The 16,395-nt window shown below is 45.6% G+C and overlaps 1 protein-coding gene and 1 pseudogene across 1 annotated transcript in view; one reads left to right on the top strand and one right to left on the bottom strand.

The window, feature by feature from the left end:
• SLC7A8 (solute carrier family 7 member 8) overlaps positions 1 to 16,395 on the bottom strand; it is a 51,723-nt gene that overhangs the window by 21,151 nt on the left and 14,177 nt on the right. The window contains exons 3-4 of the mRNA XM_055436610.2: positions 15,518 to 15,722; positions 14,409 to 14,560 (exon numbers count right to left, since the gene is read on the bottom strand). Of these exons, the coding sequence (XP_055292585.1) occupies positions 14,409 to 14,560; positions 15,518 to 15,722 (357 nt within the window). The remainder of the gene's footprint in view (positions 1 to 14,408; positions 14,561 to 15,517; positions 15,723 to 16,395) is intronic.
• On the top strand, positions 8,310 to 8,410 carry LOC129563685 (U6 spliceosomal RNA; annotated as a pseudogene).

Raw genomic sequence — 16,395 nt, 5'->3', positions numbered from 1 at the left:
GCCCAGGCAAACTAAGAATCAGACAACTTAGAACCTGAAGAACCCAATGGCCAAGACGCCCTTCCCAACGTGGTCACTCACTCTCTGGACAAGCCAGTCAAGCTCTTTGAGCCTCCCTTCCCTATCTGTAAAATGGAAAGAACTGTGGTCCATTATAATGCCACGAGGATGCTCTATAACCTGTGTATGACCATACAAAAAGTTACATGGTTATCCTTATTGTTCATAAGCTAAGAAACTGGAACTCAAAAAGAGGGCACACTTTGCTCAGGATAATGCTGACAATTGGCGGCAAAGCAGAAAAGATGGGAAAGGGGATGGTTTGGTGCGTTCTGGAGCCAACATATCACACATCAGGACCTACCCTGCACTGCTGCATTGCTTCTCCCTTCTTGCTTCCTCCTCTAGCCCTGATCCTTTGCCTCAATTTCTCACATTTCAACCTTTTTCTCAGCAGGATGCTCACCAACAAATCACCTGCTCTGGGGTCCTTCAACCCTAGCTGTCTGGAAGAGTGGGCACAAAGGTGGATTAGGGAGCTACGGGAGTGGTAAAAATAAGGTCAGTTCAGTTCAGTTCAGTTCAGTCGCTCAGTCGTGTCCGACTCTCCGCGACCCCATGAACTACAGCACGCCAGGCCTCCCTGTCCATCACCAACTCCCGGAGTACACTCAAACTCATGTCCACAGAGTCGGTGATGCCATCCAGCCATCTCATTCTCCATCGTCCCCTTCTCCTCCCGCCCCCAACCTTTCCCAGCATCAGAGTCTTTTCCAGTGAGTCAACTCGTCGCATGAGGTGGCCAAAGTATTGCAGTTTCAGCTTTAGCATCAGTCCTTCCAATGAACATCCAGGATTGATCTCCTCTAGAATGGACTGGTTGGATCTCCCTGCAGTATAAAGGACTCTCAAGAGTCTTCTCCAACTCCAACACAAGGTCAAGGCACTGAAAAAGGAGCCCAGATGTTCAAACTTGTTCATATACCTTGGTTGCACCACCCATTCTGTACAGGAAGGAGTGTCCTACAGAAAGCAAGGAATGCTGATATTGCTGCAGGTGCTCTACCCATCAGGCCCAGAAAAGAAGGAAACTTCCCTGTTCTTCTGCAGGCAACAGTACACACACAGTCATGAATAACACTGCTAGCTAGGGTGACCCTGTAACGGTCTAACGCACAGTAGGTGTTAATACGTACTGAATAGAGGATAAATGACTAGATGGACAAATCTATTCAGAAAATACTGAGGGAGCACAGGGCCACTGTGCTCCTCTAGAGAGGAAACATCAGGGGATAACCCCATGAAGCAGGGTGGGCAAGTACTGCTGATGCTAGACAGAGATGGGAGAGGGGACATAACACGGCTGTTTCTCCTTCCCCACCAAAGCTCACAAAGCACAAGCTATCCCCACCATGACCACTGGATGACTGTCTTCAGGACCTCCCTTGGTTTTGGACACAAGATTCTGGCTTCTTGCTCAGCTGGGCAGGGAAAGGGTCATTTTTTATCTTTAGCAGAGGGCTAATGAGCACTTTCTCATATGGATCCCCAAACCACTCTCGCTCCTTTAGTCAAGCCAGCTTCTGCTCCATGAACCACACTGCTCTGGTCTGATGGATGAAAGTCAGGAAGAAGCCATTTGGCTAGGAGTCTGCGTTGACTGTTACAAGAGCAGTGCTGAGAATGGCACACTTGGGGCCCACTTATAGACAGGTCTTGGTACTGAAGGGAGAGGCCTGTACCCTACTACCCAGAGGCTTGGTTCCAACCTCAGGGGCAGTCAGCGAGACCCAGGACCTCATTTTATATGTGTGTGAAGTAATTCTAGCTAATTAGTGCCAAAGACAGGACTACCCCCTTGGGTCCCCGTCCGTCCAATTCCCAGTCGCTTATTCTGCCACTGCACCGGCCTTTCTTGTACCACACTCTTCTCCTCCCTTGCCTACATTCTCTCTCCCTTGCTCCTGTCAGTGGTACCCATGGCCACTAGGGGCTCTGGGTCTGTCGCCTGAAGATGCTGGGCAGCAGGAAGTAAGAGGCCAGTGTGAAAAGGGAGGAGACTAGGATGGCTGTTCCTCAGAAACCAGCAGTTTTGTGTTTGCCGGTCCCCCAGGGTTTTGGAAAATTATTTCCACAAGCAGACTTTTTTTTCTGCCTTGTCTTCCCTCCTCTGGTCCCTTATCAATGTCACATTACATTTCTCTCCAACTCCGGGAACTCCACTTAGATTTCTTGGTATTGCTGGCTCATTCTTTCCTCAGGAGTGAGCTAGAGGCAGTTTAGCAAGGCTTGTTTTCCTTTAGCATTTCCAGAACCTGGGCTCTCTTTGTCTTTTCAGATAAGAGAAAGCAGGCAGTAAAAATGCCCAGAGTGGCCAAAGTCCATAAAGACAGGTGGTGAAGGAGAGAGGGAAAGATCATGAGAGACACAGCGGGATGAAGGAGGAGGAACAATATACATCATTACTGGTGTGAGAGAGAGAGCACGCGTGGGTGAGCGAGCTTGAGAGCAGCAGAATACAGAAAGAAGGTCAGGACAGAAAAAAGAAAGATGGAATGTACTAAAGCAGGCAGCTGCAGAAAGGGAAGCTAGTGACGCCACTTGGTAGAAATCAGAACACCCTGTTCCCCTCCAGAGCGTCAAAATAAGCACCTTTCTGGCATGGAGCTCCCCAGCCCTCTGATGCAGCCCTAAATTTCACCTGGGTCATGGGCCTGCCAGAAGCGCTGATTTCTTAGCCTCACCTTTTGCTGGGGCATCCAGCCTCCTGCCATGTACTGGCCTGCTCCCCTACTCCCTCCCTCTGGACCAGGAGCAAAAGGGGTAAGGTGATGCCCCTCCGACAGGTCCTCAGGGTGGTGCCCCCAGCCAGTGAGCTCAATGCCTGCCCCAGGGGGTGTGGCTCCACTCCGCCCTGTGATAGGCTGGACCCGGCTCCTTAGATGGGACTGGGCACGTGTTTCTAATCGTGGAAAAGCTGCTTCCCTTGGCCTGCCTTACTTCAGCCGTTTCCAGATCCAAGGAAGTAACCAGTGACAGCTGCCAGAAGGCACTGATAGGCAAAGAAAGAAAGAAACCGCAGCCCTGATTGAGTTCTAAGGCACCCGACCCGGAGACTCAGATAAGATTCCAGCTCAGCCCACACAGGCCTGCCTACCTTTTCTCCCCATCGACCTCAGAGAGGAAATTGAGGTAGGAGTACGGAGACACAGAGCCAGCTCTCTGAAATCCTGGGCTCATCCAGAGTCAAGACATTTTTCATATGGGCTCAGGAGCTATTATAAAATCTCACGTCTCTGCCTACTTACCACAAAGGTTGGTATTATCGCAGGAGTGAAGGACTGGTGAAATACAAAAATGTGAAAAGGAAGCAACAACGACAGCGTCAAATGCAGTTCTTTCCTGTCAACAAAGCTTCGATTCCAGCTCTGGTATGGTGCATAGTGGGGCTTTGAAATAGATCTTGCCTACCACGCTGCAGCACGTGTTCCCTTCTCCAGCCCTTTTCACCTCGAAGCACTGACATCGTTTTGGAAATCTCAGAAGCCCCTCTAAGGACAGATGTGCTGAGCCTGTGGCAGGGCTTCTCACCTCCAAGGACAAACACGCAGCGGAGGAGGGGTGTACCCCTGTGCTGGAGCTTGTGGACATCCTGATTCACACAGCTCTTCCTGGACACTTCCAGCTGAGCTCCCGCCCATGCTGCCCCACCCCCGTCCCTTCCTTTCCTGGCTCCCTCTTACCCTTCCCTCTTATTCTGATCCCTCCCTGCCAGTTGTTGGACCTGAAGTTTCTGCTGAATCACCACCTAGTACTTAGTTCAGCCAAGAAACCCAAACACCCAGCTCAGCAGTTTCCAAGAGCTGAGTAATTCTTCAGCGTTAGCTAAACATGGCTCCTGAACTGGGGTGGGGGAGAAGAGAAAAACAGAAGTCACAGGGAAAGCAGGGGAGACAGAACACACTGTGCTGTGCTACCTGGAGGAGCCCCGTTTGAGTCCTACCCATTAAAGACCACACAGAGGAACCACGAGAAAAAGGTCTTCCTGATGCAGGTAACCACGATGGTGTAGTCACTCAACCAGAGCCAGACATCCTGGGGTGTGAAGTCAAGTGGGCCTTAGGAAGCATTGTATGAACAAAGATAGTGGAGGTGATGGAATCCCAGCTGAGCTACTTAAAATCCTAAAAGTTGCTGCTGTTAAAGTGGTGCACTTAATATGTCAGCAAATTTGGAAAACTCAGCAGTGGCCACAGGATTGGAAAAGGTCAGTTTTCATTCCGATCCCAAAGAAGGGCAATGCCAGATAAAGTTGAAACTCCTGTACAACTGTGCTCATTTCACATGCTAGCAAGGTAATTCTCAAAATCCTTCAAGCTAGGCTTCAGCAGTACCTGAACTGAAAACTTACAGATGTACAAGCTGGGTTTAGAAAAGGCAGAGGAACATCTACTTCTGCTTCATTGACTACATGAAACCTTTTCATTGTGTGGATCACAACAAACTGTGTAAAATTCTTAAAGGGATAGCAATATGAGACCCCCTTACCTGTCTCCTGAGAAACCTGTTTGTAGGTCAAGAAGCAACAGTTAGAACTGGACATGGAAGAACTGACTGGTTCAAAATCGGGAAAGGAGTACATCAAGGCTGTATATTGTCACACTGCTTATTTAAGTTATATGCAGGTGTATGTATGCATGCGTGCTAAGTCACCTCAGTCATGTCCAACACTTTGTGACTCTATGAATTATAGCCCAACAGGCTCCTCTGTTCATGGGATTCTCTAGGCAAGAATACTGGAGTGGGTTGCCATGGCCTCCTCCAGGAGATCTTCCCAACCCAGGGATCGAACCGGAGTCTCCTGCTGCTTCTGCATTGCAGGTGGATTCTTTACTACTGAGCCACAGAGGAAGCCCTTATATATGCAGGTACATCATGCAAAATGCCGGACTGAATGAATCACAAGCTGGAATCAAGATTGCCAGGAGAAATATCAACAACCTCAGAAATGCAGATGATACCACTAATGGCAGAAATGAAGAAGAACTAAAGAGCCTCTTAATGAGGGTGAAAAAGGAGAGTGAAAAAACTGGCTTAAAACTCAACATTAAAAAAACAAAGATCGTGGCATCTGGTCCCATGACTTCATGGCAAATAGAAAGGGCAAAAGTGGAAGCTGTGACAGATTTTCTTTTTCTGGGCTCCAAAATCACTGCTGATGGGGACTGCAGCAACGAGATTAAAAGACCCTTACTCCTTGGAAGGAAAGCTATGGCAAGCTTAGACAGCATATTAAAAAGCAAAAATATCACTTTGCTGACAAAGGTCCGTATAGTCAAAGCTACAATTTTTCCAGTAGTCATATATAAATGTGACAGTTGGATAGTAAAGAAGTCTGAGCACTTCGAATTGTGCTGGAGAAGATTCTTGGGAGACCCTTGGACTGCAAGATCAAACCAGTCAATCCTAAAGGAAATCAACCCTGAATATTCATTGGAAGGACTGATGCTGAAGCTGAAGCTTTGGCCACCTGATGTGAAGCGCTGACTCATTGGAAAAGACCCTGATGCTGGGAAAGATTGAAGGCAAAAGGAGAAGGAGGAGGCAGAGGATGAGATAGTTATCTAGCATCACTGACTCACTGGACAAGAATTTGAGCAAACTCCAGGAAATAGTGAAGGACAGGGGAGTCTGGTGTGCTGCAATCCACGTGGTCAAAAAGAGCTGGACGTGACTTAGCAACTGAATAACAACATTACAAGATATCCCTGCTGGCCCACTGGTTAAGAATCTGCCCTCCAGTGCAAGGGACACAGGTTTGATCCCTGGTTGAGGAACTAAGGTCTCACACTGTGGGGCTACTGAGCCTCAGAGCTCCAGAGCTCTCAGGCTACAACTGGAGAGCAAATGCACCGCAACTACTGAAGCCTGTGTGCTCTACAGCCCATACTCTGCAACAAGAGACGTTTGCATACTGCAGTGAGAAGCTCTGGGGCACCACAGCTAGAGAAAGCCCTCGGGCCACAATGAAGAGTTCGTATGCCACAACCAAGACCCAGCGCAGCCAAACTGAAGAAAAATACATAAAATGGGTCCTAAGAACTCATTACTTTTCCAGCCCAGGCCTGAAAAATTCAAGCTATCTCATACCCCAACTCTCAGGGCCAAGAGCAGTATCGGGCACATCATGGCCCTTGATAAATGTTTGCTAAATGAACAAAGGATTGTGATTCTCATTTACAGAAGGCTGCCCCAAGGTCTCAATTCCCTTCTGTTCCAGAGAAGGCTTTTGAGCAACAAACATCCTGGGTGGATTACTGCCCCGAAGGAAAACTTCCAACCAAAGACCCATTCAGCGTCTCAGGGATTTGGCGAGGATGTGGAAGGCAGAAATAGAACACACTGTAAACTGCTCATCACAAATGCTGGAGACAGTTAAGTAGAAACATATTTGATTTTGATTTGGAGATAAACTATATTTCTCCCTCTTAGCAGTCAATCAGTCACATGGCCAGCTGACTCCACTTCTAACTCTTCCTTGTAACTTTGTTTTTATTTTGGGCCACCACCTATTTGGCCTGGAAAAATGCTTAGCCTCCTGACTTGTCTCCCGGCCTCAAGTGTCATGCTCTTCTCTTCACTCAAATGTGAATCTAATCACGTTGCTCCTCTGCACAAAATCCTTCAGTGGCTCCTTGGATGGAGTCTGCTCTTCTCTGCATGTTACCTAAGGTCCTTTAAGATCTGGGTCACGCACATTAAAATCTGGCTCATACGCACCTCTTCTGCTTTATCCCCTGTCTCTCTCCTAGGCTCTACCCATACAAAAGTACTCGCTTTTCTCCCAGGAGTCATTTGTTTCTCGACCCCAAGTCTTGACTATGCTCTTCCCTCTACTCGCTGTTCTATTGTATGCCCAGATGGAGACCATCCGTTTACCCTCCTAGACTTAGCTCAACCTGGAAGCCTTCCCCGGCACCCCTCTACCAACTTTGAAGCAGCTTTCTCTGTGTGGCACACAGTTTTGTCATCATACTATATTGTAATTATTTGTAATTCCATCTTTTCACTAGCCTTTAATACCTTCCAAGATTCTGTATAAATCATGTCATTCAAGATAGGAGCTCAATATGATGATTAACTGATGGATTTGCAGTTTCTTTTTTTCTTGGAAATCCATGTGACCAAGATTTGTTCCATCTGCCAGAAATCCAATTAGGTGGGTTTTGTATTATTATACCCAATTCATGGCTGAAATTTTAGATTGGGACTAAAGCTAAAGCTGAAACTCCAATACTTTGGCCACCTCATGCGAAGAGTTGACTCAGTGGAAAAGACTCTGATGCTGGGAGGGATTGGGGGCAGGAGGAGAAGGGGATGACAGAGAATAAGATGGCTGGATGGCATCACCGACTCGATGGAGGTGAGTTTGAGTGAACTCCGGGAGTTGGTGATGGACAGGGAGGCCTGGCATGGTGTGGTTCATGGGGTCGCAAAGAGTCGGACGTAACTGAGCGACTGAACTGAACTGAACTGATGAGGTCTCTTTGTCTGTCTATTTGTATATGTCTATATGGGGCTTCCCCAGTGGCTCAGTGGTAAAGAATCTGCCTGCCATGCAGGAGATGGGGGTTCGATCCCTGAGTCAGGAAGATCCCCTGGAGGAGGGTATGGCAACACACTCCAGTATTCTTGCCTGGAGAATCTCATAGACAGAGGAACCTGGCAGGCTATAGTTCATACGGTCACAAAGAATCAGATGACTGATGTGACTTAGGACACACCCATGCACATATGTCTATATACATATGTTATAGATGTGTGGTATTTTCTACCTCCAAGTGGTATTGCCAAAATTAGTCTGTAAAAGAGATCTATTTAACTGACTTAAAGAAAAGCAGGTGCTTATTTAAGTTCTCAGAAATATAATAGAAACTAGCCCAAATGAATTTCAGCTTCATGTGACCTGGGAAAATACTCAGTATTAAAGCTAGTTTTTGCTTGTCAGTTTAATTAATACAGACATGTCTTTAGAGTTATCAAAATTAAGAATAATCTTTCATTGTACCTAAGTTACTAAAGATCAAACATGATCATGTTACCTCTGTTACAAAATTGGTCAGCAAGAAAAATAACTTGAGATGATGATTGACTTTGTCTAATGTCTCATCAAGTTTTTTTGAGTAATTTAAACATTAATTGTTGAAAACAGCTAAATCAAATAAATGTAAATAGGACAAGAGTTTTTAGATAAACTCTTCAATGATCATTATGTTTTACAGTATGCCTACTTAAAAGCAGTCCCTCTAGTGCTTGCTTTGGCAGCACATATACTAAAACTGGAATAATACAGAGAAAATTAGCATGGCTGTTGCACTAGGATGACAAAAAAAAGTTTCTCCGAATCTTTCAGTAATTTAAAAGTTTGGAGTTTTGCTCAGTTAAATGATGGGGCTTCATTGATGTCTTTATCACTTCCAAGTAAGATAAAATACTGAAACATTAACTGCTAAACAAGTCTAAATCTTCTGTCTTATTACAGAAAAACTAAAGAAGTTTGTGTTTATTAAAAACATGTCTGTACCACATTGAAAAAAAGCATTATGAGGTAATGTATGTTTTCAGAAATTATGGTATGCATTCATGAGATTGCCAGTCCAAAAAAAAAAAAATCACCACTGTTATAACAGTTTACAATTGCTTAACAAAGATGAAACAGTTCTCTTTTTTTTTCCCTATCTGATGTCCCCAGTATGTGGAAAGTCAATGAGTATTCTTATTTTCATGGCAATATAGCTAATTGTATAAGTTCAATAAGAATCTGTTCTCCCTATAACATGAAACAATTAGAAACATTGGTTATATTACCAGGGCTTTGACTGGATTGTCACATTTGAGAGAGACACCCACAGAATTAGATATGACCAGACACCTTTAAAGAACTAAGATTGACTTCATGGAACCATAAAGCTCTTTGGAAAGACAAGCTGGTATCTTGACTTTAGGGTTCCCATCAGCTTTACCTGGTGAGTAAGGAAGATTCCTTCTTGGCAGGTGCAAGAACCTCAGGATAATTTTAGGAACCTCAAGGAGAGAAAAATTCACCCAAATTCATAGGTATTTCAGGTGAATCTAATATCATGTTCAGTGTGGCTTCCTGGTCCTGAGAGGCAATTAAAAGTTCAATCTGGTGATTCCTTATGAAAAAGTTCCAGCAAAGCATATTTTTAAAAGCCTGGACTTATGTAAATAATCAGGCAAAGTTTAATAAAACTAAATTTATTTTACAAACAAATTAGTCTTAATTTGGCTATCTTTGGTAAAGATGAAGGTGATTTAAGAGAGAGAAAAAAACTTACGTTCAATAGAAACTATAATACATACTTACAGACATTAGAATTTAATTGTTAATCACTTTTGAGGTTTTATTTTTCTACCTGTAAACTGGACTAGATCCTGAATTCTAGTTTCCTCAAATATTTGGCTACAACTCCCCAAGTAAGATTTTCAATTTTTCTCTCAATTCTGACTTGAAATCACTGAGAACTAAAGCTGTCATTTTCTTGAAGATTATGAACTGGAACTGAACAACCTGATATATATTTAAGAGAGGTCACATTTAGATAATCTTTGTACCTGTTGCTTTGAAAGTCATTCAGGAAGTTTACCTGAATACCAGATGACATCACTAGAGACATTTCAACCTGCAAAAGATGCTTAGAGCCTAACATCTAGAAGTTTCAGCTGGTGACTCTCAGGATTCAGACACTGGGTTTATAATTTGCTCCAACCATCAATCTCTTTTTTTCTTTGTCTCCATAGAAATGCCTCTTATAAAATACCTGGTTGCTTATACTTTGTAGGCCTAACTTTCAGTGCCCACCTATATCGCTGCCTCCTGAAATTAGTAACTGAACTGACCTATTGTTAGGATTAAGAGATTTGTTCAATGAGATATAAAGCAGTCCATCAACTCCGGACTGTGAAAATTCCAGAGAAAGTTTCAAAGGCAAGACTGTAGGGGACCAAGATGTGTCACCCTAAAATGTCTCTGGCATGCAGATTAGTTCAAGCTGCAAAATGATCAAGGCCCACAAGACCCAGGAAGAAATTCTGCCCTTTCCCCCAACTGCTTAAAAATAATTTAGATAGAGGACTGTTCCTGGAACAATGCTATCACCAGAGATCCTGTAAAATACAGGCTGGGTGAGGGGGAGATTAGAGATTAGAGTCCACTTTCTGTTCCATTGTCTCCACAACCCCCAGAAAACATTTACTTTTCATTTTCATGTCAATTACCTTCCTCCCTTTGAAGTCCTAAACTTCTGTACCAACATTCTCTTTTGTCTTTAGTTGAAGATGGTATTTAAGTTGAGGGTTTCGGCCATTTGGGCGTATACTCAATTTTTCTGGGTCTCTTCTAAGTATACATGTTAGTAAACTTTTGTTTGATTTTTTTCTTTTTAATCTATCTCATGTCAAGAAGGAAATGGCAACCCACTCCAGTGTTCTTGCCTGGAGAATCCCAGGGACGGGGGATCCTGGTGGGCTGCCGTCTATGGGGTTGCACAGAGTTGGACACAACTGAAGCGACTTAGCAGTAGCAGCATGTCAATTTGGGCTTCCCAGGTGACATTAGTGGTAAAGAACCCGCCTGCTGACGCAGGAGATGTAAGAGACGTGGGTTTGATCCCTGGGTCAGGAAGATCGCCTGGAGAAGGGCATGGCAATCCACTCCAGTATTCTTGCTTGGAGAATCCCATGGACAGAGAAGCCTGGAGGGCTACAGTCCTTGGAGTCACAAAGAGTCGGACACGAATTAGCACACAGCATGCTTGTCAACTTAATTATTAGACTAGCCAGAAGAACCTGGAAGGGGAGAAGAAAATTTCTTCCTTCCCAACACTCCCAAGGCTGATGAGACACTCAAACTTTGGGGGCCAGAGAAGGGCAAGAAGGCAATCCCGTCCAGTTATCAGAGATGATGTGTATAGTGCATGGGGATAAGACGTTTAGGGCTGGGGAATATGAAACCTCAAAGGAAAACGAACTGAGAATAAGGGATTTAGAAGTTTTGGAAGGATTGCTGAATCTTCTCATGTCAAGGGATTAATTTGCAAGAGATTTTCAAAACAACACACACGAATGTCTATCAAAGCATCTGGAAACTTTCTGAAGAGGAATCGCAAAGCAACTCAGGGTTAAAAGTAATTCCTACAGTGAAAAGGCCTTAAACTTTCAAATCATTCAAGAAAGAAGTTTGAGAAATCTGAAGCCCTGGAAAACTAGCTTCTTAGGAATCACATTAGACAGACAGAAAACAAGATAAGTTTTTTTTTCGGCTTGTGAAATGCATGCATATACTTTTCTCCTCAGGGGGAAAAAGGAGAAGGAGCTTCTTTTGTACAAGGCATTCAGGAAGAGGGGACTTGAAGGAGAAGAAAAGATTCCAATTCAGATGCTGCATGTAACCCCAGCCCCAAAAGAGAGGAAGGAAGTCAGGAGCTGCCTGAGTGAAAGGTCCCCAAGAGAGAGGGGACAAACAAATCCTGAAGGAAAAACCAGTTAGGGAGGAGGATGTACAAATGGGATGCCTTAGAACACATTCCTTCTGTGTCACTGGGGCCACTTTGTTTATAACTAGGGACTCAGGTAGTAGCCACCAAATGTGGCTAAACGAAGAAAAACACAAGCTGCAGAAGTAACCTGTCAAAATGTATGTCTGTACACTCACATGTGAGCGTTGAGAGATGCATTTTACTTAGAATTATAAGGACACCTGTCCACTGCTACCAGGGCTTCGGGGCAGAGGAGAGGGGTAAAGACAAGAGGAGGCTTTCCTGGTCACCTCTCTTTACATACTGACTCTTTTACTTCGAGAATATGGTCATTTACTTATAAAATAAGAAACGAAGAAAACAGGGAAGGAAGGAAGGCAAGAGAAAAATAACCAAGGAAATCACAAAAGGAAGGAACCAAAACCAACTAACTCCCTCCTCCCACTGATATGCTTGCTCTGGAGAAGGGAGAAAAGCTTTTCACTTAATTAAAATATAAAAGACTTTCTTTTTTTACTGTCTGGTGGCTAGGGATATTCTGCTGACTTAGCAGTGAATAATCAGCTTTGACCTAAATAATAGAGTAACTCAAAGTGGCAGTTGCAGTTGCATAAGCTTGAGCCAAATCTGCAGTTTCTTCTCTCTCCGTCTCCTCCCCCCATCACTCCCTCCAGGCTCTGAGCAGGAAAGGCAGTTACAGAAGATTCTTTCCATCTCTCCACCCGCATCTGGTCATTCCTTCCATCATTTCTCACCCGATCTTTTCCAAAACTCTAGAGTGTCTTTGTGCAAGGAGTCCCCCACCTAGCCTCAGTGAGTCTGGGGAATGCAAAGAAAGCAGTGGGGTCTGGCTGCCTGAGGAACTCTACCCTGCGGCCCAAGTTCTCTCCGAGGGAACAGACTGAACAGTCTCAGGGTTCTTGACTTCGAGATGAAGGGTAAGGGTGGCCTCTAGTCTGAGACACTTAAGCAGTATCAGCAGGAAAAAGGAAGCCATGTCTGTGTGTATAAGACGCTGACACAGCAGTGGCCAGCACTCTGTGGTCCCCCTTCCCACCCCCACTAACCTGTCTGATAGCAGAAGCAGCTACTCTTCCCGCATTCCCACACCCCCTTCCCTCTCCTCTTACCTCCTGCAGCTCCGGATCCAGCCAACAAGCAAGGACCAAATGACTATGCTTGTGACCACCCTCAGTGACTAAACAGGCCCACAAGGTGCCCCACACTGTGGTAAGAACGCTCTTGTCTCAGGCAATCCTTGCCACAGCAACCTACACTATATGTGCGATTGCACCCCCATCTCACAGGAGGCAGCTGGTGGCCTGGTCAAGCACTGGCTGCAATTAGAAAGTGGTGTGGAGATGCAGGCTCAGGCAGCATGGTTTTGGATCCCACATCTCTCTGCCTCCAAATTCACGGGCACATATGCTCCAAACAAGTACGTTGACCTCACAATACCACTCGCCTAGATGTGGAGTCTATTCCAGGGCTGAACAAGAAGATCACCACTCAGGTCCCACCCCAGCTCCAGGGTGGGTGAGTGACCCCTCCTTCCCCTTCCCACCAGCAGGACAGAGGAAGCATCAAGACCTGGGAAAGAGTGTGACCAGGATGGTCAATGCCCTTAGCTAAGTGATGTGTATTGGAAGGTATGGGAAGGCAGTGACAAAGCTGACTCTAGAAGAGGAACCTCTGAAATAGTCCAAATATAGAAATTAGGTTTTTTGGTTAAAAGATATAACACATCGCAACCCACTGAGATCCCTGATGATTAGAGATTAAGTGTTGAGACTTATAGAAATACAGATTACCAAGCTTCTCTATAAAACCTCTCTAAGAAAGTTCCCTGGTGGTCCAGTGGTTAAGACCATGAGCTTCCAATGGAGAGGTCATGGGTTCAATCCCTGGTTGGGAAAGTTCTGCATACTGAGTAGCATAGCCAGAAAAAAAAAAAGCCTCTCTAACCTACTGCAGCTCAGAGCGACCTTTTCCCCTTTTCAGATTTTTTTGCTGCAATTGAATTCCAATCATGGAATCTGCCTATATGACTTTTCTACCTAATTAGAAAATTCATGAAAGGTGGAGACCATGGATGCGGCATTTGTTTTCTCCCAACTCACATCTTTACACTCTCCTTACAGAGAGGTTTAAGATGTGAGCTGGCAGGTGGAGGCAGAGGTAGAGAGGCCAGAAAAGTCTTTCCACGAGTGGCAGGGAGCCTCCAGCATGGTGTGTGTGCTGGAAAGAGAAGGAACAATCTTGGCTAATTCACTTTCCTGGCTCCACTTCCTTTTCTGCTCAAGGAAAATGTAACACGGGCTCAGCTTACTTTATGGATTTGTTGTGAGGCTTGGATCAGATAATACATATCAAAGTGCTTAAGTTTCTTCTTTTTTTAAAAAACCAAATAATCATATATGGAGGGCTTCCCAGGTGGTGCCAGTGGTAAAGAACCCGCCTGCCAATGCAGGAGACATAAGAAACACGGGTTCAACTCCTGGGTTGGGAAGATCCCCTGGAGGAGGGCATGGCCACCCACTCCAGTATTCCTGCCTGGAGAATCCCATGGACAAAGGAGCCTGGTGGGACTCGTAAAAAGTCAGACATGACTGAAGTGACTTAGCTAGCACAATTACATGTGGAATCCATTTATCCACAGCAGGCATGTTGGAAATTGAAAAGTAACAAGGCATAAGACTAAAAGAAGCAGAGGAAAATAAATAAGTATGTAAATAAAAAGAGGAGAGAGAAAAAAAAAAAAACTAAAAGGAGAGGAAAGAAAGAGGGAGAGAATGGAGAACCAGATCAAGAGGAAGATATTGTCCTGAGCGTGGCCCAGATGGTACTTACATAAGCAGAGGGCAGCGAGGAGGCGAAGGCCAGACTCTGGGGGGAAGCAGGTGGGGAAGAGCGGCTGCAGCACGTAGTTGGAAAAGGTGAGGGCGATGACAGCCTGGTTGGTGGGGTAGATCACCAGCACCGCAATCCAGAGCCTCAGGAACCTGCAGGGGAACCAGATGGAACTTGAGCCAAGATAGGAATTAAGACCCCTGCCCCCACGCCAGGCATGGCAGGGATTCAGAAGCCATCAGGGGACGTCTGGGCAAGTCATGGAGCAGTGTTAAGAGAGGCAGGTGGGCTAAAGGGATGCGTTTCCTTGTTGTTTTCTGGGATGCTGAGGAGCCCAGCCCCGCCTGAATGAGACACCTAGCTCTCTGCTGACAGAAAATTGGTTTAACGATGAAGCACTATTTCAACTAGTTCCAACCCACATCTTAGTGTTCTTTCTCTCCTCCTGCTCCTTTCATTGTTTCATCATCTCTTCTCTACCACTCTGGCCCCCAGAAAAGAAAATTTGCAACCCCAGAATCTTCGCAGTTAGGGCACGCTAAGGGTGTGGCCAGTTAAATCAATGTGAAGGGGGTGCCCTGAGGAGTTTGAAGGGACAGTGTCCTCCATACCCTTGGGCTCCTTGGTTGGAACTGAACTCTTCAGTATCTGGGCTGTGAGGACTGAGAAAATCGGGGATACCACTCACTTCTTTTTCAGGATAAAAGGGCTTTGTTTTTGTGATGTGCTTTCCCTGGGCATCTCCAATCAGAGTTGTCATTTAGTTCTACTTGTTCTCACTCATAGAATCTTGCTTTCTAAGGTCATCAGAGATTCAGGTGGTTCAGTGGTTAGGACTCCACGCTTTCACTGCCAAGGGCCCGCGTTCGATTCCTGGTCTGGGAACTGAGGTCCCACAAGCCACAAGGTGCAGCAAAACAGAACAGAAACCCTAAACAGAGATTAAAACTACAACCTGGTTCCTCTGCCACTCTGAGGGGGATCAAGGGAACACAGGCTGAACTGGCAACCATGATGTGGAGGAACCCCAATCTCTCACTCTGCTCAGCACACTGGACAGCCCTGGCCTTGGCTTCCCAGACCACTTAGTCCCCCCAGAATTCTCTTACCCAGCCAGGCCTCCAAAGATGTCCTTGACATAGGAGTAGTCACCTCCAGATTTGGGGATGGTGACCCCGAGCTCAGCATAGCACAGGGCTCCCACAGCTGTGATGAGGCCTGTCACGATCCAGACGATGAGAGCCAGGCCCACAGAGCCAGCATTCTCCAGCACACCTTTGGGCGAGACGAAGATTCCAGAGCCGATGATGTTCCCTGTGAAAGGCACCGAGAGTAGTGGGGAGACAAGGGAGTCAGTATAGTTGGCAGGCCCCAGCACGGTGGAGGCGCTCTCACCTTTGATCTGAGGCAAAATGCCTTTGGGATGCACAAATTCCCTCCGGGCAGGTATGTCTAGCAATAATTCTCCTTAGCAGGGGAAAGAGCAGCAGACAGTGGACATGGAGATCAGGAACTTGTCAGGTATTTTACATGCGTCATGTAAGCATCAGGACAAGCCAATGGAGTCAGATACCATTTCTCCCATTTTACAGAGAAAAGTGCATTGCCTAAGTCTACACAGAAGTAAATGGTGGTGCAAATTGAACTTCCAGGGCATTCCAACTGGGTCAAATGTAGTCTAACCAGGGTGGTGACAAATGCCTTACTTAAGGCTGGCTGGAAAAGGAAGAGCTGTAAAATGGGCAGTTAGAAAGCTTTAAAAATGAGCTGAAGGGTAATATCTTTGGACAGACTGTGGTCATACCCTGTGTCTGGGGGTTTCCAAGACCCACAAGTATGGACAGCACTCCTGGAGGCTGGCCTCTATCCCAGACACAACAGCCCCACCCTTGGTGAGGAGCATGAAATAACCCTAAAAAAAAAAACAGCTCTTGCAGTTTAGAAGTGGTTTGTTGGGACGCAATATGTACAAAGCCTTAGCTTTCTA

The sequence above is a fragment of the Moschus berezovskii genome, chromosome 9 (assembly GCF_049115385.1).
Source record: "Moschus berezovskii isolate FMDL1 chromosome 9, NW_MosBer_1.0, whole genome shotgun sequence".
Classification (NCBI taxonomy): Eukaryota; Metazoa; Chordata; class Mammalia; order Artiodactyla; family Moschidae; genus Moschus; species Moschus berezovskii.
This window is presented reverse-complemented; position numbering and strand designations above follow the sequence as displayed.